General features: G+C 44.5%; 1 protein-coding gene and 1 long non-coding RNA gene across 3 annotated transcripts; one reads left to right on the forward strand and one right to left on the reverse strand.

The window, feature by feature from the left end:
* Nucleotides 1–1,164: 1,164 nt before the first annotated feature.
* LOC142038281 (uncharacterized) lies at nt 1,165–10,752 on the forward strand. The gene is made up of 5 exons (XR_012652559.1): nt 1,165–2,442; nt 3,336–3,455; nt 7,159–7,333; nt 7,435–7,628; nt 10,571–10,752. It is a non-coding gene; the product is annotated as an uncharacterized LOC142038281 (long non-coding RNA).
* Nucleotides 3,588–16,864, reverse strand: STC1 (stanniocalcin 1). 2 transcript variants are annotated; one of them, XM_075043581.1, is made up of 5 exons: nt 15,105–16,864; nt 14,262–14,787; nt 11,833–11,975; nt 10,591–10,802; nt 3,588–7,273 (listed from the first exon to the last, which is right to left on the reverse strand). In XM_075043581.1, the coding sequence occupies exons 2-5, from the start codon at nt 14,377–14,379 to the stop codon at nt 7,003–7,005; spliced, it is 744 nt and encodes a 247-aa protein (XP_074899682.1). In that variant the 5' UTR covers nt 14,380–14,787; nt 15,105–16,864; the 3' UTR covers nt 3,588–7,002. The 2 variants fall into 2 exon arrangements, with proteins under 2 accessions (XP_074899682.1, XP_074899680.1); XM_075043579.1 differs by having other exon boundaries at nt 14,262–16,864.
* Between the last annotated feature and the right edge of the window lie 3,990 nt (nt 16,865–20,854).

The following is a 20,854-nucleotide window of genomic DNA, read 5'->3' on the forward strand; positions in this document are numbered from 1 at the left end:
CCTAACTGGGCCTTTTCAAGGAGGAACCCAGCCTTTGAAAATACAGGTTTGTATATTGTGAACCAGGTGAGGAACAGTTGTCTCTTTGGAAAGTGCTGATTTATTGAAAGAAAGTAATTTTTGCGAGTGCCGTATGCTGTCGAACAATATTCTCCATAAGCTTTCCATACGTGCTGAGTACCCCTCCCTCTGATCAGCCCTTGGAAAGAGAGGGATTTCAAGCAGTGTTACCACCCCCCAAAAATCCATCAGTATGATTTTGGGCCATTACTTTACACTGAAATATATAAAAACCTCAGTTGCATTTGTATAGCTCAGTGTCTTGCAACTCTGAGTTCCCTGGTTTATAATCTGGTAAAGTCTTCATCCATTTGCATTTCTTCTACCTTTTCCTTTTGCTTCTTGCCCATCGGACCTCGCACGATGGGAACGACCACTGCGGAGTCAATTTGTTTGCACTTTGATTATATTTTTAGCATCCTACTTCACTTTTTTTTTTTTTAAACTTCTTTCATATTCCCGGTCATACTGGCTGAATCATGACAGCAAAGACAATGTCCTTTATTATATTGTGGAAGGGGTTTTTTTCTGCTTTTTATTTTTCTAAGTTCACAGGAGGCAGGAAGTGAAGTCTGTTCCCAAATTTCACTCCCAGTTGTTTTGCCCGGTGTCATTCGAAGTGCCAAAGATCACACTCCTTCTCTCCGGCTCTCGCTCTTTCTCTCTCTCCCCCCTTGCTCAGAACAGCAAAGCAAGCAGGAAGGGTGAGGACCAGGAAAATCTGAAATGATTTTCCCCTTGTTTTGTAATGAAACTTTAAAAAAAAAAAAGAAAGAAAAAAAAAAGGACAAGACAAGAACATCAGTCAATCATGTACTTTGGGCCTTGGCCAAATCAAATTAACTCCTGGTCTGTTTGTTCCATTTGAAGATGATAACCAGGACTTTAATGCACTCTGAGCTCTTCGTTGTCATCGAGCCGAGATTTCCTTTTCTAGGACTGTTTTCTGCACAGTCTTTCCACCATGGTCGCTGTTTTGATTAGACCCGGCTGCTGCCATTTTTTTGAAATCAAAACCCTAGTTACTAGCACTGATCTAAACATGTCATTTTTTTTTCCAACTCTTGAGAAATTGTTGCACTTCAGAAATATTGTCGCAGTTGGGACACCAGGTAAAAATTTCCCATGAAATTTCCAATAACAGTAACAATAACAATAATAATAATAATGTAATATAATAAAAATGATAATAACGCTGCCCCTCCAAACAGCCTGATAAACTTTTGTTCTTTTTAAAGAACTTCACCTGACTCATGCTGCCTGCTTTATGAGCTATGTAAATGAACTGTTGACATTTTGATCTATAGGATATATAACCCTCACCACAAGGTTGGCCTTGAATTTGGGAGGAGAAAGGAAAACGTGTGTTATAATGCTGCAATTTCTGGTGGAGTATGGCTGATCTTGCTTTGAACCATGCCGGAGAGTTCTTGTGTCATTTATTCCCTTCATTTTGGGGTCAAGTCTTAGCACTCGGGGGAGCTAAGGGGAGAAAGAAAAATCCCCCAACCCAGAATTAGCAGGGTTTCAAACAGAATTTGTTGTGTAGAATTACTATAGAAATGTCCAGATTTCTGAGTGACTCCATGCTTCGGGGTGAGGTGCTCGGGCCTGGCAAAATCCTCAAATTGTCCAAGAACAATTTCATTTTAGGGATGTGGTTTGCAGACATACAGGCTGAGATTTATGAAGATTTTGTATGACTACTACATCGTATTGACACTAATTATTTCATCGTGGTTATTAATTACAAACTAGCTGTGAAAGCCAGCTTTTGGAAGTGTGGCATCCCTACTATTTCCAAGGCACTCTTTGCAAGAGCAAGGCTTTGTTTCTAGCAATCTGTAATCCGCTGTTTACCCCTAAATTTTTTTGTCATTTCTATTTGAACGCTGTTCCCTTTGCTGCTTTGGCTTCTCAAAAGCGGGGTGGGGATGTTCGTCAGCAGCCGCTGATTTATGGATAGGTGAGTGGACGCATGTGTTCAGCAAGCGATCTGGGGATTCCTGCTAATGGAAAAGCAGATGAGAAAGTCAGAGGGTGACATCCATTCCTCAGACCCCTGGCACGTCGGACGGCTCAGTGGCACTTGTACATAGAGGGGAACTGGGTTTGAATTCCTTTGGTAAACCTAACTGCTTTGATGCTCAGTTATGGCAGCAATGCCAACATTTCTTAGCAATCCTTTTTTGCTTTTCGCTTTTTCATTTGGGGAAAGGATTTTATGAGAAACCTAATCAAACGGGCAGTACAGCCCAGCGTTTCGAACGACGTACGTAATTGCCCTTGCTGCCTTTTTCCGAGATACCAGCTCAACTGCCGCTGGAACAGTGAAGCTCACCTGGAGCCAGGAGCAGGGAGAATTCCCAAAACGGTATCAAGGTAAGCAGGTGGGGGGGTGGCTCATCACCATCTATGGATTAATAGCAGTAATGGGAGCTCAAGGAAGGTCTCGTTTCCTTGGCACCTTGGCCCTGGTTTGCAGCAATATTAAGTAAGCGTCGCTCTGGCTCATCAACTCTCACTGCTGTGAACCACAGCAGCTTATTTGTTTGCAAAGAATGATAAATTCTGATTTTGGTAAGTTACTGTACCTTGTTACAAACTTCGCTTTTGACTAAAAAGGGATTTCAACAAAAGCAAAGTTTTAATAGCCCCCTTTGAAAGTAATTTCTACCTTGCTGGACAAAACAAGAAGGAACAAAAGATATTCTTTTTTAAATCCAACTGTATTGCTAATATTTATTCCTTGGTTCTCTTGGACAAGTCCTACTCTAATGTGATGGGGGAAATGTTTTTTTAAACTTTGCAGTGGCTTTTGGAGCATTAAATCTGAATTAGTCTGCCAGTCTTCCTCTGATGAGTATTACACTTTTTTTGATCTTCCACTGGAAATTATAGATTTCCTGAATGAAGTGTAAATGCACATTTACATGTACATCAAAGTCAAAACCAAGGTATTTTCTTTTTCCTGCAACGCTGTTACGGATGCATTCATTAAAAAATAGTTCTGCCTTAATTTTGTTCTCAGGCTAAATAAGATACAACTTACAAGGTCAGGCTGCTGTCAAAGAGAACCATGACAAGAGCTTTATTAGCACTGCGATTTACAGCTGCTCTCGGACATCGCAGGGCCCCGGATCAGAGGTTTTGGACAGAGCAAACGTATCCAAAGGATTATTCTGGTTATACTCGGCACGGCGGTCTAGATGCCGAAAAGCTACTTCGGGTATCATTTACTCTGCGCTCACCCCCTTCTACCTGTTTTTCTCCAGCCTCGCTGCTGGCGACTGTGTGAGCTGAACCTCTGACTTCCCATCACCTACACTGCAGGACCCGAACCCGAGATATGCAGCATCCAGAAGAGACCTAACAGCTACGATGCTCAGTCGAAGGTAAGTGCAACAACTTGTTTGTTGGTAGTATCATAATCAGCAGTCACAGTAAGGTTCAATGAGAGTCGGACACTAAAAACCCTTAAATTTGACATTTTATTTCATTGCAGAAGAAAATCCAACATAGGCCTCATTATGTTATGCATCTTTAATTATAAAAATAAGCAAAGAAAATAACTTGCATCTTTCTCATTACTATGATATGTTTCAAATAACCTTTATATGAACACACTGAGCTTTAAAAATGTAATTTAAACAATAAATAATGACATATACCAGATATGCTCACTGTTTATTCCAGTACTCAGCAAAAAAACAAAAACCCCAAACTCTCTCCCCCTTCTAAGTATCTTTAAATTATAAATACATAATGCAAATTTATAATGGCACAAAACATCTAAAGTGCAAACAAATCACAATGAGAATCATGCAAACATTTCTAGATAAGCCCCTCCCCGCCCCCAAGAGAAATCATTTTGCAATGAACGCAAGATTAAAAAAATAAAGCATTAGAGATTAAATAAAATGTGAAATAGCTGGACTTAATATTGAGAATCATTCCCCATCCCCAGGGGGATCTCTCTCACCAAATTCAAACCATCTAAAATCAGGCATCCTTCCCAGTCGACGGGAAGCGCCTCTCCCATCTCCCTGTCCCTCTCCCCTGATAAGAGAGAGCTTTAAATGACCAGCTTAGGCTAGATGGTAAAAGTTAGGCAAGGTGAACCCCAGGCCTTTTGATTTGATGGATGTGTGCTTGCGGCTTCCTTGCTATTTCAGCATAGGAAAAAAAAAGTGACGTATTAAAGCAGCTCAAAAATCTGGTGACGTAGTTGAGGCTCTCTCCGACACGGGCCATCCAGTGAGCGCCCAACAGCAGTGCCAGCGCGGAGAGGCAGAGCTTTGGTTTGCACAGGTGATGTCTACCTGTGATACCACAGCAAATCCAATCGGGGGGAATTATTTTCCCGGTCATCTTCCCACCCATATTCAGGGGACAACAAGTTTAAATTCCTACTGGAAAAAGAAAGTGAATTATGAAAACTCAAAAAGATAGGGTTTGGGGCAATCTAACCCTCCTCCCTGGCCCCCAGTCAAGTTGACAAACCTTCTTTGGGTTTTCATGGAAATGGATGCACAAAGCAACAGAGAAGCCACTTGCCATGAGGAGCATCTCCACGGAAAATCGTGGCTGCTAGATGTCCTCAGTGAGCTCTGCTGGTGCGAGCCCACGGAGGCCTTGGGTACCCAAAACGGGAGCTGCTTCACACAGCCCAGAGCTGGGCTCCGTAGCACCAGTGCAGCCATCCAGGCGGTTGGCTGGGCGCTGCCTCGCACCAGGTAAAGACCTTTTCGTAACAATTTCCCCGAATAGCAATATGCACTTGATGCACAAACCCCAGCAGACTTCCCTATTTAGTAATCCCTGTCTCCTATCGGTGCAGCGTGAGGTGTAATGCTGTAGGGTGGAGTCGCACGTGCACAGTTCTGGGATCAGTTCCTAAGCATAAGTCAAACTTTTAGGGTCAAGATATTCAAGGGGCCTTTGGTTTTCACCTTGCAAAACTTCTTTGTGTTGGACTCTATATACCTGACTGTGATTTAAGAACGAGCAATATTGCATCTTGCTTGCCCTGGACGGCACGATTCAGAGTATTAAAAAAAAAATAAAAAATAACAACCCTCTACCGTCAGCAACATTTTTTGCTGCTTACAATTTTATGACAGCACTTTTGGGCTACATTTAATGAAGACAGCAATATTAGAAATGCTGCCACTGCATCTGGTTTCAATATATTAGCAGCAAGTTATTGTTTAAAGGCTTTGTGGTTTAAAAAAAAAAAGTTATATTGCTTTAGATTTTGAAAAGAAAAATAGATCCCTCCTTTATTAGCTCTCTAACTAGTTGAGCAAGAGTCATCCACTCTGCAGACGGACTCTAACGGGGTAGATTTGGAGCGTGGAACCGGCCTTGTTGATCGCATGCCACGATGTGGCTTTTTTTGGCTCACCGAAGCCCGGCCAGACTACTGTGCAGAGAGTGGCGTTTGGGGGAGGCCCCCAGCTACTGCTGCGGGACCGGCTGCTCCGCTCCTGTTCGCAGAGGCTGCCGAAGAGGTGGATGGGAGGAAAGGCAGGTCTGAGAGCATTAATGCATGCGTCCTCTTAAAGGCAGGCACACCGCTTTACTTCTGAAGCTGAAGAGAATTTAAGGATTTTCCCTGCCTTTCCCCAGAAATCAACTTTCTAAAGGAAGTTTTACCCTGCGGCAGCTATGAGATCCCAAAGCAGCTTCTTGTCAGTCATCTGATAATTCCCCAAATAGCTCTCCAGCAGCACTGGTGCCTTGGGTATAACTACATCTCACAGCAGCTCTGTGGAGATAGGACTGGCCAGTCTGAACTCTTCCTCCCCCTCCCCCGTTTTAACTGAGAAGAGAGGCTTGTTTCTGGCCCGGTAATTTCTGTCCTAAACATCTTCTCTCTTCCATTATAAGAAGGCCACAGAGTAGAATGTGAACTCTTGAATATGACAGAGATACTGTTTCCAGGAAAAAAGAAATAGCTAACTTACAAAACTAAGTTTATGCAATAAAGTTATTATATTCTGCTCCTTTTAAGCAGACTCTCGTGGAATTTATGTACAGTACATGACAGATTTTAAAACTATTTATACCACAGTTAGAGCAAGACCTTTAATACTCTAGTCTTAAGACAGGGTTTGTTTTTGTTAGATTTCTTTTAAAGCTTTAGACAGTTAAATACAGTACATAGATGTTAGCTTTTAAATACAATGCAAGATTATGTAACCTTCTGACTAGCTTCAACCATAGACTGGCACCTCTTTTAATCATTTCCGTAGTACAAAATGTTCCTTTCCTGATTTGGTGTGTGTCGGGGAGGGGGGGAGTTTTAACTCATTTTGCACTGTGGTGCCAGGTCACGGTAACTAGAATCATCCACAGCTAGCGAGTTTGGTAAATCAACGGGTTAACGGAGCTGTATTGGAAGGATTAGGACTGTATGACACTAAGAGACCAGGAATATGACATTCATATTCGTCCATGGCCAGCACAGATTCATAACACGAATTCCATTGACATCTTTAGGATGTGCAATAGTTATTAGTGCATCTATCGTCGCCTACCAGCTTACTACAAGAGAGAATAAACTATTCTCCTCGGTGCCAAATCTTCAGACTTCAATGGTGTTAGCGCTACAGTACATTTAGAGTTTGGTGTCTGAAGGCCTGACTACTGTACGGTTATATTTAAGACTAAGATTGTTCGGGATATGTTTTTTGTGGGGAAGAAAAGAGATGGAGACATTTTGACGGCGGGAAAGCTGAGACACAACACAGATCCATGCAAAAGTTTTGTTCGAGAGGAATAGAAAATATTAATGACTAAATCTAAAACCAGTTCCTAGTTGTTATTAAAACTAGCTACAGTACACTTGGTTTGGGTGCATTACTCTTCTAGAAGAGAGACTTCAGCTTTGGTAGTGCTTAGCATCCCTTACACACCCATTGTCGCTCCCCTGAGGCGTTATGCGCTTTCGGCGGAGCTGCGCTTTGTGTGGGCCGGGACGGACCCCTCACCTCGGAGGTTCCTGAAGTAGAGTTTTAGCTTCTGCGGCTCGGTGATACGTCTCCTGGCGAAGTCCGCGCGCGGGTGGCCTTGGGCGCAGTGATCTGTCTGCAGCAGGTGGAAGAGGCTTGCCATGTTGGGTCCGATCTTCTCCATCAAGCTGTCCTTGATGGTGCTGACAGTCTCTTCATCGCACTCCAACAAGCTTCTCACCAGCTTGTTGTAATACCTGCACGAGAGTTACCATCCATTATCCCAAGGCATTCCCCAGCAAGACAAAAGAAACAAGGTAAGAGCTGATCGCAAGCCAGGAGACCAGTCCAAGCGACAAAACTATGAGAATCGGAACTTTAAGTCGTTTAGGCCATGTCTGAAATTGATTTTTGACAGTGCACAACGTACCTATTCTTGCTGCATTTAACAAATGCCCTGGACCTGGCGATGCTGTGCCTATGACATATGGAAGGAAGGCAACCCATCAAACTTCTAATGGACTTGTCCTAAGCGAGCAGCTGCTCCAGCTCTGAAAGGCAAGGCTATAAGCACAAGTGATTTTGGCATTACCTGGGTGGATCAGGAAGAAGGTGAGAGCAGGAGCAAAGACGATGTAGTAATTGGCTTAAGTGTGTGTTTTACTCTCCGCTAAACAACCAGAATTTCTAGAGCTTTAGGAAAAAACCTAATTGCAGCTTTCCAATAGACAGATACTGCCCATCATCAGACAGGATAACGGACTAAACAGACCACTGGTCTGAGCCAGTACGACCCTTCCTATGAATGCAGCCATCCCTCTGGCACCATTCCCTTTTGTTCCTCTCCCTTCCCCTCCGTGCACAGCCTTTAGCCAGGGACCAGAAGAGGGAGAAGGAAACTCAGTCCAAGTCAGAGCCTGACAGATGCATGTATTCCCCGGGGACAGATCTTTAGGACATACAATCAGTTGTCACTTCCAACAAGCTGACCATGCATTAAATCACAAGTGAGGACCTTATGCTTTGCCCTGTTGCGTGCCTGCCTCCTCTACAGCCTGCTGCTGCATTTTCGCCTTCCAGCAGCCTTGAGTACGCGTTCCATGCTCAAGGAGGGAGCCAGGAAATTGTGCTGATCTGTTTCCCCAGCGCTGCTTGAGCCGAGCAGAGAACAGTGCTCAAAGGAACGATCCTCTGCGGGGCTAAGGCAGAATCAGCACAGCCCTGCGTGCACGCCTGGCTTGGGCAGGGAGAGCAAAGCTGGCAAGTGGGACCTCACTGTAAAAGAGAACATCTTCCTAGGGAGAGAAAGTTGGGAAAAGAGGAGCAGTCCCGTATTTGCTGGGCTACTTCTGCCTGAAAGGACGTTGGGGAACTTATTTTAAGCCTTTAAGGTCACTGTGACATTTTTCCACAGGAGCAGAAAAGAGAATAACCTGCAGGTGGAGGAGGGGAAGGAAGAGGGAAATGAGAGTTCACATTCAAACTCCTTTCCTAACTCTCAGCTCTGGCCTTTAGAGCAGCCAGTGGAGGTCAGGTGAGGTTAAAGTTTCTGCTGCACTTGAAGTACAAAAGGACCAGGCTTTGGCACGGTGGAGCACAGTGCAAGCACAGCTCGGCAGTGCTGATATTAAGGTCTGAAGCATGCACAGTAGTTGATGATGAATACATCTGTGCGAGCCATGCATCCAGCTTAAATTGGTCCCAGTCTAGCAGGACAGGAGGACCAGATCCTATTCACCTTCCTCTGGTGCGCTGCATACACCTCCTCCATACGAATACAGCTTGGTGGTTTCCATAGCTGGAGCTGCAATCAAGCAGCTCGCTAGTGTCTTTCAGGAGCTAGACTGCAAGCAAAGGCAACAAGGCTTTCCTCTCCTCCTGCTCCTGCCATGAGATTAAATCACAGGAAGATGCTATGACCTTTAACTACTTCCTCTCAGTGTCCCAGGCCAAGTGGCACATTCTTATTCTGTGGCTATGTTGGGACAGGGGCTGGGAAAGCAGGATGCTTTAGGAGACCTCAATGTAAACTATTAGCTGGGAAATCCTGCTGCTTTTGTTACTCAACATGTCATAATATCCTTTGGCTTTGACAAGGGTTGGCGGCTGTGGGGGAGGAGTTCCCTCCGTGCCGGCAGACAGCAGCTCCAGTTCAGGCTTGGTCCTCTGGAGAGGAATGTCCCCAACACGTATAACACCGCTGCTGCTATCACTGCATCCTCCCTTGCTCGAGTGTCCACACATCCCTCCTTCACCTCAGTGCCCCTACAGTCCCGCCAAGGGCTCTTTAACTCTACAATCCATCGTATTAACCTGAACTGCTCTTTCAGCCTGTAAAACACTGATGCCGCTGCACTGCCTGTTCCTCATCCCAGCCCTCGGGGGAAGGCTGAAGCAAGCCTCTTCCAAATTTGCTTGGGGAAAGAGGGGAAAGACACAATTATACACGAGTATAATTTTTGCCTTCCCACAAGTATAATTTTCTGGATATAACATCTACAATAGAGTTTTCTATAATAAATTTATGCTGGTCAGAGATGCAACATCTATATATCACTTGCATACCTGTCCTACGATAGGTCTGGAGGCTTAAGGTGCTTCTAGATCAAGTCAAACAGCCACCCCAGAGGAGCTGTAGTATTCGCCACAGCCAGCCAACATGTTAAATTGCAGCTTGGTCTGTTTGCACTCAAATTCTAGAGCATATTTACTCAAACTGTTCAAAAAGATCCCTTTTATCCCAATCACAAGACTCAGCACTGATTGTTCCAGGATTTAGAGGGAGAAATCCCTGCCCTTGCAGCGTGACTGCGCAGACTGCAGTAGCTCCCTGAAGCCTCTCTCTGTCCCTTGTCCTTGGATGATGGGGACAGGGCAGTTCTGTGCTCAGATAAAGGCATCAGAGAGCAGCGTGACGTGCACATTTCTGCAGCAGCTTTTGCTATCAAGAAGGAACAGCGGTGAAGACAACCCTAAAAGAGACCATTAAGAACACCAGGCTACCCCTACAAATATGAACTTCTGACTCATGGCAGAGTAAGGTTATAGAGGAGCACGTTCGCTGGTTCCCTTTAAGCTTTTCTAGTTCTTCATATTGCCACGGTAAGTCGAAGGGCAAGGCCTCATTTGCTAGGTGCCATAAAAACCCAAGTAAAGGGATGGCTGCAGTCTGAAGAAGTGAGTGAAGTTGCAATAGGTTGAGAAGCTCGTAAGTGCTCAATATGCCAGAGATGCTACATTAATCGAACTGGTTTGGTATTTAAAAGCTGTTTACCATTATACTGCATTCAGACTAAAAGAACTAACATTTAAACAAACTCCAGGCTTTGAAATAATGTATGTCTAGCTAATTTTATGATTCTTCCCTGGAGAAGTTTATAAGTGTATTTACCAAAAAGAGAATCAGAAGAATGCTGGTAAAACTTAACAAGAATTTGAAAAGGCAGAGAGCATTACTTAGGCTAAGCTATATTAGGACTTGTAAGAAGTTAGTCAACTCGGTTCCTCTCATTTCTTTCTCTGTGCTCCACATTTTTGCATTTGATGCATTTCAGCTGAGGAAAGCTCCACGTACCGGTTTGAGAACTGATTTGGAAGCTGGACGACCTCCGTGATGGCTTCAGGATTTCGTTTCGCAATGCCGCACATGTCCAGTTTGCTGTAGCACTCCTCTTGCACTTCGGAGATCATTCTTTGGAATGTGGAGCACCTCCGGATGGCAAGGAACACCTTGGACGTAACCCCATTTGCAATGCATTTCAAGCTTTCTTTCACAAAAGCTTTTCCCTGGAAAGAGAAGAAAAACCTTAAACTGCAACAGATTTCATAGAAAGGGATGTATTAACAGATACTCTGCTGTGGCTGGCTGCTATTAATTACCCTTGCTGCAATTACAGACCTGCTGGAGATCCCTTACCAAGTACGGCAGGGAATTGGACCCTAAATGCTCGCAATTATTGCATAGTTATCATTCACAGCAGTTTCAGTTGAGAGGTACACAGTCCAGCGAGAACAGCGAGCTCCTGGTCCCAAAAGATTTAGGCAATGGAAGCCTTTGCGTGAACAGACCTAAAAGTGCCAGCACCAGACATGGGCCAATTCTGCCCTCCGGGAGAGGGCCGGACCGCTGACTGCATACCAGCGATTTAACACATCTGGTTCACCAGACCTCAAGATGCTTTAAGAGCTTTTAAGTTTGTCCTTAGGAGCGAGAGCGCAGGGAACAAGGGGGTGTGCGCATTTTGGGAAGAAAGTACGAGGGAAAAGGGCCCTTGGCAGAGCCACAGTCCTCTGATATTATCCTATTTATTCTGCTGCGAGCAACTGCAGCTCCAGAGAGGCTGATCTGGCCATGCATTCCCAGGCCCGAAGACTTCCAATTCAAATCCCAGCCCTGTGCCAGGTCACACAGTCAGAAGACTTACTTTGTTAGAAGAACGTTTATATTTCCTCCTGAAGAGGAAACTTAGCTCTCCGCCCCACAAAACACTCCTTGCCAAGTCCTCACACATAGCATACAGTATGTGGAAAATGTACTGTAGAAAATAGCCCTGAAGGATGCATTTGTAGCCAAAAACCAAAATCATGGTTCAGAGGAGTAGCTAAGCAGCAGGAAGGGCTGCAAGAAAGGAAGGGTTAAGCCTGTACAGACCCCATCTCCGTGAGGACAGAGAAATTAAGGCATCCATTCAGCAAAGTATTTAAGCACGTGCTTTAGTGCCGCAGGACTTGTAAAAGCACTTTATTGAATTGGGGCATGAAAAGGGAGCTCTAACGGCGAGGTATTATTCTCGTCCCCTTTATACTCGTACTGTACCTGAGTGTCAAATTTAGCAGCACTGTACAGGAAGGACTTGCAGATGTCGTACATGCCATCCGTGTCGCACGTGGAGTTCTCCAGACAGGCGAAGGCCCCGCAGCCCACCTGGAGGGCACTGTTCAGACAGCGAACCACCTCAGCTGCAGAGAGAGGCACAGGCGCAACATTACAGACGCACCGCTCCCCGATGCCCAACGCCGTGAAGTCCTTCTCCAGCGCAAAGGCAAGTCACACTCAACTGCAATCAAGCAGTAGCGTTATCGCTTTTCAGGACTGGAGGGAAAGGTAACAAAGAGGGGCCAAAGGCACTGCCAAAGGCTGTGCTGAAGTCATGCAACAGATCACCAGCCAATCGAGGAACAGAAACTGCAACTACCGAAACCTTCAATGGGTTACATATGGATTAAAAGAGAAGCAACACCTGGTAGGCTTTGGATAGATGAAGACTTACGGGTCCGTCCCAACCTCATTCTGATTGCATGCGTTTACAGCTTTATTCAGAGTTCCTCTAAAGAAGGCAGAAGTTAATGAGGATGGGCCCATGAAGAGCACAGGGTAGTGAGGTCTTCTGCACTGTCTTAGACCGAGGGGAGGTCGGAGCAGCTTGGCAGCATCTGGCTCACAAACCTCCTTTGAAAACGAGACTGAAGTGATGGCGATCGCCAATAAGCTGGCATGAAATGGGCACTTACTGCGAGGAAGCGCTGGTTTTGCTAGCATTGGAGGTATTTGTGCTTTTCTAAAAAGCGTAAAGTATCTAGAAATAAGATTTTAGTTTGCGTGTCAATTATCAGTACTACAAAGGACTTGAACGAGCAGCTTGGTGCTAAATACTAACCTGGTACCCAGCAGTTTGCAAGCATAGGCAAGAGAAGTCATATTGCTGAAGATTTGCAAAGAGAAGGGACATTTGGGCAGAGAAAGTTAAGGTAATGGAGCTGACCATGTATAATTAAAATCGTTGAGGCAGTAGTTAGTCTCAACAGGAGGGTATCCATGTCATCCCATCTTTTTTAGTGCAGATACTATGCATTTTAACAATGAATCAGCAGTATTGCCACATGATTGCCCTGAAATTAGGAGGGATTAACCTTTTTTGGTAAGCTGAACATCTGTCCCCTTATGCGTCTGTGCAAGGCATATTCATTACTTTTGCAGATCATGTTACGAGACATTCTTTAGGAAGAAATGCAAAGCCAGTGTCTCCCATCAAGATCCTAGGTGTGGGAAAAGTGAGGATTTGCATTTAGTGGAAGAGAACACACCTTATTAAGAGCTAAGTTGTAGCCTAAAGACGTATCTATATAACTAAGATCTCTACAGAAAAGAGAAGAAAAAAAAAATATTTTAAAAAATCACCCAATTAACCCCTCCTCATTCTCCGCTTTTGCTTACGTGCCTGAAGGGAGAAATATTTGGTAAGATCATCCTCTCCCCAGTTCATAACCTCACCATCGCTCAAGTCATTCCCATAATTATGTTTCCACAGGTTCAAATTATAACTTTGCTTTCAGCAGACTTAGTATGCATTAAGCTTTTATTGTTTTAGGCACGGTGCAATAGTGAGACCCTATGTTTCTATAGCAACCAAATACAAAAGGAAATTGAGCAAACACCCTAGTATAATGCTGCAGAGCCTTGCAGATCTAAAATAAGACATCTGTTAATGAGCTCCAAATTAGAGACCTAATATCTTTTCAGTATACTAGAAGACAGATTTTTAATTTCCATTGTTCCAGACAATGTGTCCAACTTATCTAAGCATCTATAGTGCACAAAGTAGAGACATCCAGAGCTGACTTGCCAGCAATTTTTTTAACCATTGTAAAAGCAAGTTTGCTAAATGTCACAATCGTATTTTTATGGCACCATCTAACTGATAGCAATCAGTTTTTGAAAATAAATGCTAGCAGTGGACAGTTTCTAGGTTACCGCATTCTTCAAAGTCGCATATCTCTCTCCCCCTCTTTGAATAGACAGATGTTTGGCAGAACAATGGTTCAGACAAATTTCCACGGATATTATCAACTTCCTAAAAAGCAAGGAATTTAACACCAAAGTATGATTGCAATTGGAGAAGAGATAAAGATACATGCAAGCAGGAGAAAAAAAAGTACACGGAACTCATTTAGTAGATGGGGAGGAGGAAAGAGAATGGATTGCATCCTGCAAGCAGATCACACACCGGTTCCCTGACCCAGCTCCTGAAAGGAGATGATTTCTTCTCCAGCTATGCACCAATATCCTCCTGAATCAGACCCTTAAATTAATATTTGTTCCTACCAGCCATTAAGTTTATAAGCAAAAAAAAAAAGAAAAAAAAAGAAAAAAACAGAAAAAAAAAAAAGAAAAATCAGCAGTAGAGATATCTGAAACAGTTTAACACATCAGGGTTCAGGCTCAAAGCCCTCCTTGCTGGGTGTTACCTGAGTTCTGGGCTGCAACCCTGGGTTTCCTGGGGCTCACAGAATCATTCTGTTCAGCTTCATAGGATGCAGATGCACTGATCACCAGCAGCAGGAGAAAACCAGACTTTAGTAGCATTCTCTGACAAGTTTCCGCTAAGTGTGTTTTTTTGGGTGGGTTGGTTTTTTTTTTTTTTTTTTTTTTTTTTGGGTGTATGTGTGTGTGTGTGTGTGTCTCTCTTTCTCCTCTTCCACTTCGGCTTGAGCAAAGATGTGGATCTGGATACGCGCTCCCAGGGAGAGAGAAAGGAGTCCGCCGAGGCTCAGGGACGTGCTGCAGCCCGGCTCTGCCTGGCCCCTCTGGCTCCTGCTCGCTGGGGGACCAGGAGCAGTGCCGAGGGCTTTTATAGCCGCCCTTATCGGTCCCCCCGCGGGCTGCCGAGCCAATCGGGAGGCGCTGGGCAGAGCCAATGGCAGACTGGACTCATTCAAGCCCCAGAAAACTGCAACTTCACAGGAAGAATATTTTCCAGCCAATTAAAAGTACCTGCCAAACAACAATAACCCAAAAGTTAATCTTTGGAGAGGCGGTGGGAAAGGGAGGGGGGGACTTCCTAGGGATAATTGAGCTCAAGGAAATGACAGGGCAGCCCGAAATCTTCCCCCACCCCAAAAAAATCACCTGCCCTTTAAGAAAAGAGATTTTCCCATCCGTTTAGCAGTTATCCCAGGGTTACGGCAGCTTGGAAGAAGGGAAGGGGCATTTTTGGACGGCACGTACGAAGGGGGCTGGCAGCGAGCCTTCACGCAGCGGGTCGGCTCTGCACCTGACCCCAGCCCCCCAGAAAGGCGAAGAGGACGTACCTGTGTGCGTGCAGATGGGAGGCATCGCCTCTTGCCTGCCAAAGCACATGTGCGCGACGCTGAACCCGTGTACGAACACACTACGCCTCACGTAGGCACATGCAAATACCCTCTCGGTGCCTAAAACCTTATTCCTAGTACACTGCAGTCCTTATCTTCCCCTCGCTCGCACAATTACTTTAACAAAATCATGCGCTCATACCTCAGACTTCAGCGCAGTCTTGCTTTTACTGCTTCCCAGCGAAGCTCAAGAAACAATTTTGTAGGTGTTTGGTGGTTTTCCTGCTCCACCCCCCCTCCCCAACTCAATCCTGTTTTTCAGATTTCTTAACGGGAGGAGGCACCCTAATGCTTCATTTAATCTTCATTTTAATAGGCACATAATGAGGATTAACACACTAGAGAACAGACTATCCTGTATACCAGAGACAATTTAAGGTTCTGAGTATTTAAGAGATGAAAGTATAAGCAGTAGTATAAAGCCTCCGAGCTGAAAGGAAATCAGGAAGGTGCATGGAGGAAGAAGATTTATAGATAAAAAGTTACAAGTTCCTGCAGCTTAGAGTAAGTCGAAAGATTTAGGTATCGGGTATTACTTATCAGAGACAAGACAGCGTCTTTTGGATCTTGAGCATGTTTGATTTTCACTCAGCTATCCCCACAATCTTTTCTGTCGAAGGAAAAATACTCTCGTCTCTGTGGTGCCAGGCAAGGAAAAGCAGCTGGAATAGATTCACAGATCCTTCCACGTATAGAAGTTCCGTTTGGATGAACCAATTCTACAAATCTCATTTAAGTGGAGGTGCAAAAAACCCTCGTCCTGTGGGCATTCATTCAGGTTTATGGGTGGTTACATTTAAAAGTCAATAAGGAAGCAATTTAAAGAAAAACAGAAGTAGCCTCTTCCTTAGCGGAGCTCCAGAAACAGTGCCCGCTGCTTTACCTCATTCCTGTCTTTTTTTGCCTAGGTTTGACAGCTTTGACCATGACAACGGGACCACTCTGGTTTCTCGCCCCATCCCTGAGCTCCAATTTCTTCCGAGAAGGAGCTGACAGCTCAGTTTGGGCTGCACAGCCCCATTTGTGTTGGCATATTTGGTGTCAGCTTCAATTGGAATAGGAACAGGAGCGAGGTTGTACTCCTGCCTTGGGGTCAAAATAACAGCTGTGCCAGATGTTCCAAGAACATTCAAAAAGCACTGAAACAGAAGGGTTTCGGGTTTCATCTCAGTTTTGTGACACCGAGCCAATTTCATTAAATAAAAAAAAAAAAAAAAAAAAAAAGAAGCAGTCCTGCAAAAGCACTGTGGTTTCTCTACTTAATAGGACCGGTCCAGTTTGCAAGTGAGAATAATCCCATAGGGTTTGATTCTGATTAAATCAAAAGCAACTCTGGCATTGACTTCAATGGGGGATGAATCACCATTCTATCTAAGTCCTATTCGGAGTGGAAGCATTGCATTTTCCGCAAAATTGAATTTCAAACTCAAAGCCTGATTTCTCCACCCCTTCACCCCCAAGGTGAAAATTCCTACTTGTCTTTTTTAATGTTTCAATCTGAACTGTAAGTAGTTTGCAAAACAAAACAGGTTGTCCTGGCCCTCTGAGCACGTATACAACCTCATTTGAGTCCCAGTGTAAGGAAAAGTTAGTAGCAAGTAGCTCCTATAAATACTAAAATTCTTCCAGCACATTTTCTGTTCTTTCTCATATCATTATTCCAGGGCTGATTTACTCCTTTAGGGACATATTTAGTACCTGCTGCGTATTTTCAAAGCAACCCGTTTTAATTATGAACAGCAATAACAGGAGATCAACTGTAAGATAAGGCTCAGTTTGCTAATGGGAGCGGGCACTACAATACGGTGCGATATATTGGATCGGGACACATGCAAACATTATAACATCAGAAAAACTTTATCGAGTCTCCAAAAAGACCCTGTGAAGGCAGTACCTTTATTACGGCTTTAAGAAAGTGGGAAAATGAATTCAGGAGTGAAGGACCCATACTGAGTTGCTGTCAAATTTGGCAGGAGACTTGTACAAGCAAATTTCTGCATGAGACATTTGAGTACTTTGGTACCAGAGCATATTTGCATTACTTATTTTGCATACTGAAGGCAACAAGAACTGCAAAATCCCCCTGTAACTTCAATTTTGCACTCACTGTATGATGGCAGAGGAGCTTGGCTTCTCTCTTGTACCCAAGCTTTTAAAGGGAAAAAGAAACAACCAGCGCAGGAATCATTAAACTGTTCAAAGATCAGTGGTTTGCCCATTCCAGGGTCATGCCTTTAAGACTGCTGCTTAGAAGGTTTAGGGACACAAGAAGAATACCCATTACGGGATAAGATTTTTCCCTAAAAATCTGCCTTCCTCCTGTTCTCAGTTAATAGCTGGCTTATACCCTAGACATCTCACCAGCAGAGAAAAGAAACCCCAAAATAAAAACCCCAAAGAAGTTCCGCTATATACTAAAGGCTCAGCATGACCTGCTGGAAGACTTTTCTCTGTAGCTTCCCTTACAGGTTGAATGCTGCCCTGAAGTAGAAGGGTTCGTTTCCCAGCTGATACATGTAAAGAGAGAAAAGAAAGGCACTGTTAGCCCTGAGTGAACTGTCCCCTTCTTTCCATTTCCATTCAAAAGCTCCTGTTAAATCGAACAGTACACACTATTGTACCACTGTTAGTCTATTCCCAAGGTGTTAAGATTTTTGTCCAACCTCAATAAGAAATACAGGGGCAAAGAAAAGAAGCAAAAGCAAAGAGGGGAACTTGAAGTCAGTAACCCCCCCGCTTTGTGCTCAGCTGCTCCCCGGCTGGAAGCTGCTGCGAGGGCAGCGGCCCCCCCTGCCATTGTGTAACTCGATCCGTGCCCACCTTGCAGCGCCCCCTTCCCCAGCACAGGACCCCTCCATTCGCTTCGCTCCGCTCCGGAGGGACGTGAGCAACTGCATCACCTCGGGAGTTAGCAACGCTCCGCTGGTTCGTCCCTGCACGTCTGCTCCTTCCAAGCAAACGAACCTCCTCTTCGGCCGCCTCTCGGCAGCGACACTTTGGCACACACGTCCGCAACCACCCCACCCTTTCCTCGCGGCTCGGCCGGTTGACACGCTGCAAGTTAACTCTCTTAACGCGCAAAAGGGATGGCCGGAAAGAGCCGCCACGGAGCAGCATCGGGCGTACGGGGTTAGGTTCGCACGGAGCAGGACCCGTGTCCGGCAAGGGGCAGAGCACGCTCCCTCCTCACCGCAACTCTAACGCGCGTTGAACCTCACGGGAAACGCTCCGTGCGTTGTAAGGATCAAACCTGCGCTGTCTCGAGGCCTTGATAGCTCGCCAGCCGCCTGCGCACATCTCGCTGGACCAGATCCTCAACAGGTGTACATTAGTATAACCGCCGAATTCAATATTAGCCCTTCATCTACACCATTATTCTGATGCGTCACTACACGCTGTCTGGATGCAATTCCCCATCGTAGAGTTATAAACCAGGAGTAGCTTCAATTACACTGACAGTATAAAAGCAAAGTAAGGGAGAGGCTAAGCAGAACCTTTTAATTTGCTTAGCCCAAATGAATAACCCTGGCTGCACCGGTGCAAGCGATGTCAGAACTTGTTCCAAAAGGCAGGATACAATTTAAGAGTTACCTGGGTGTCTGCCCCAACAAAGCCACTTGGATCCATCTACAGGCTTTGGCCTTCGCTCCATAAACCTGGCAACAACAACAACAAAAAACCTGCTCGATATCTTCTTATTATACAAAGGGATTTAGTATCTCTGGTTTATATGCAGAAAGTCAGAAGAGGTTTAATTGTGTCACGACCGCTGTATGTTTAAGGTACAATTGTTTAATGCCCAACATAAGGTTACAACTATTGTCTTCTACTGTGTTTGAGGTAATTGGAAACATAAATGAAGGCAAGTTAAAGGTCTTCTCATATTACTGTACTACATGATTTATTCACTTCGCACAATTTGATTTTTTAATAAAAGGAATTATGTATTTTAGTATATTTCTGCTGGGATTGTTTTGTATCTTGTAAATGCAATGCATGATGAAAAGTGATTACTAATAATAACCCGGTATTACTTGTAATCCTATGCTCTAAATCCTGACTGCCTGTTTCAATGGGATTTTGATTAAAACCAAATGTGCATCACATATCAGATACATAAAGAACTTTCAGCACTCAATTCCTGGTACCTTGGCCTGATCCAGGCAGTGAAAATACTCATCTGTGGAAGGTGAAACAGTCCTTTAAAGGCATTGCTGTGGCAGGCCGACAGCTTTACTCCACTCTAACCAAACGCAGCTATCACTGGCTTGGACTGGATTTGTACCTGAAAAACAGAGTCAAAGGTTTTTTAATCCTTCCATTCAGCAGGTAGATGTGCCAGTCCCAGTCCCAGCCCTAAAGCACTAGCCAAGAGGAGTTATAGAAACAGGACGTGGCTCACGGAGGCGAGGAAGTTGCATTTACACAAGGCAATATGCTTTGGCAGGTTATCCCGCATCATGCCAATGAGTAATGTATTTTGGAGGATGCACATGGAGACAGAATGCCAGGTTTTGCACACAGTGACAGAGCTGTTCACCTGAACTAAAGGCAATCAGAGCTCAGAGATGCTGGCACAGATGAAGAGAGGGAGGAAGCCCCCCAGAATTTTAGAGTGGTCAGACACCCATCACATATACTTCCCACCCTGCAGCCAGTAGTTCACCAGGTGGTTGATCCAGAATCCCCGATGCTTTTGACTGCAGCAAGAGTTAATCCCAAACCCGATTTTGAGGGGCTCTGGGTAAGACTCCCCCCACACCAGTCTTTGCCACAGAGGCACACCCCACACCCCCCCCGCCCAGCACTTCCAATAAGTATTTCCCTCCCCCGGCTCCAGAGCCTGATGACACTAGCAAATATCTAAATAGTTTCTTGCAAAGGCTTGCCTTAACCAGAAAGTGGATCTCTCATTAAAGCATAAAATTAAACACTTCAGAACAAAGATATTGGCACATTAATATGGAGATTCTGCCTCCCCCCCCCCCTTCATCAAAATGCATTAGCCCTTCATGTGCAATTTGCATTGGAAAGCGTAGGAGCCACATAGCATTAACAGCTGTGAAATTGGTGTCATTCTTAAAGGTTAAAATAAACCCAGCTATTCTCTAAAGCTGCCAAGCATTTCTTTGCAAGATCTATGGCCAGAGCCTTCATGAATCATGAATTTGCTTTTTTTGTGTGCTGTGGAAGGATCCTTGGGAAGATCTTTCCCCTGTTTACAGGCAGGCAAGAGCATTCCCTGCTCAGCCTCTTGCAGGGTGACCTCAGCACTAGGTGTGAAATAAGGCAAGCAGGAATCAGCCAGCAATATACATTTCAATTTGCACAGCAGCTCTTTAAAGAAAAAAAAAAGGGGGAATGACATGGCAGCCTCCTCACTCTACTCTTGAGAAAGTCTCTTGAAACTTTTCTAGCCAATAGTTACTGGAATTTGTTTTGCAAGAGTGTCGTTTTGTATTTTTTCTTTTTATTACCGTAACAAGTCACAGATCCTAAAGTTAGTATTTTAAATATTCTGGTGACTGTACTGACAAGAACATTTAACATGAGAATCATTCTTTCCCCATGATTTTTCAGAAGCTAGATAGATTATTCTCAGGGAAAACCTATTAATTGCCAAGGCCTAAATAACACAGTGCCTTGTTAGATAAGAGGCGCCAAGTGAGTAGAGCGTAATTCAAAACATA

Source organism: Buteo buteo, chromosome 12, assembly GCF_964188355.1.
Source record: "Buteo buteo chromosome 12, bButBut1.hap1.1, whole genome shotgun sequence".
NCBI classification, from domain to species: domain Eukaryota; kingdom Metazoa; phylum Chordata; class Aves; order Accipitriformes; family Accipitridae; genus Buteo; species Buteo buteo.

Bases quoted from the DNA above. Each gene is read 5' to 3' on its own strand.
- STC1 (XM_075043581.1), bottom strand. From the start codon at position 14,379: ATGCTACTAAAGTCTGGTTTTCTCCTGCTGCTGGTGATCAGTGCATCT. The intron at 11,976-14,261 runs GTAACACCCAGC...CTCTCTCTGCAG, and splicing joins GGTTGCAGCCCAGAACTCAG to CTGAGGTGGTTCGCTGTCTG. The intron at 10,803-11,832 runs GTACAGTACGAG...TTCTCTTTCCAG, and splicing joins CTGCTAAATTTGACACTCAG to GGAAAAGCTTTTGTGAAAGA.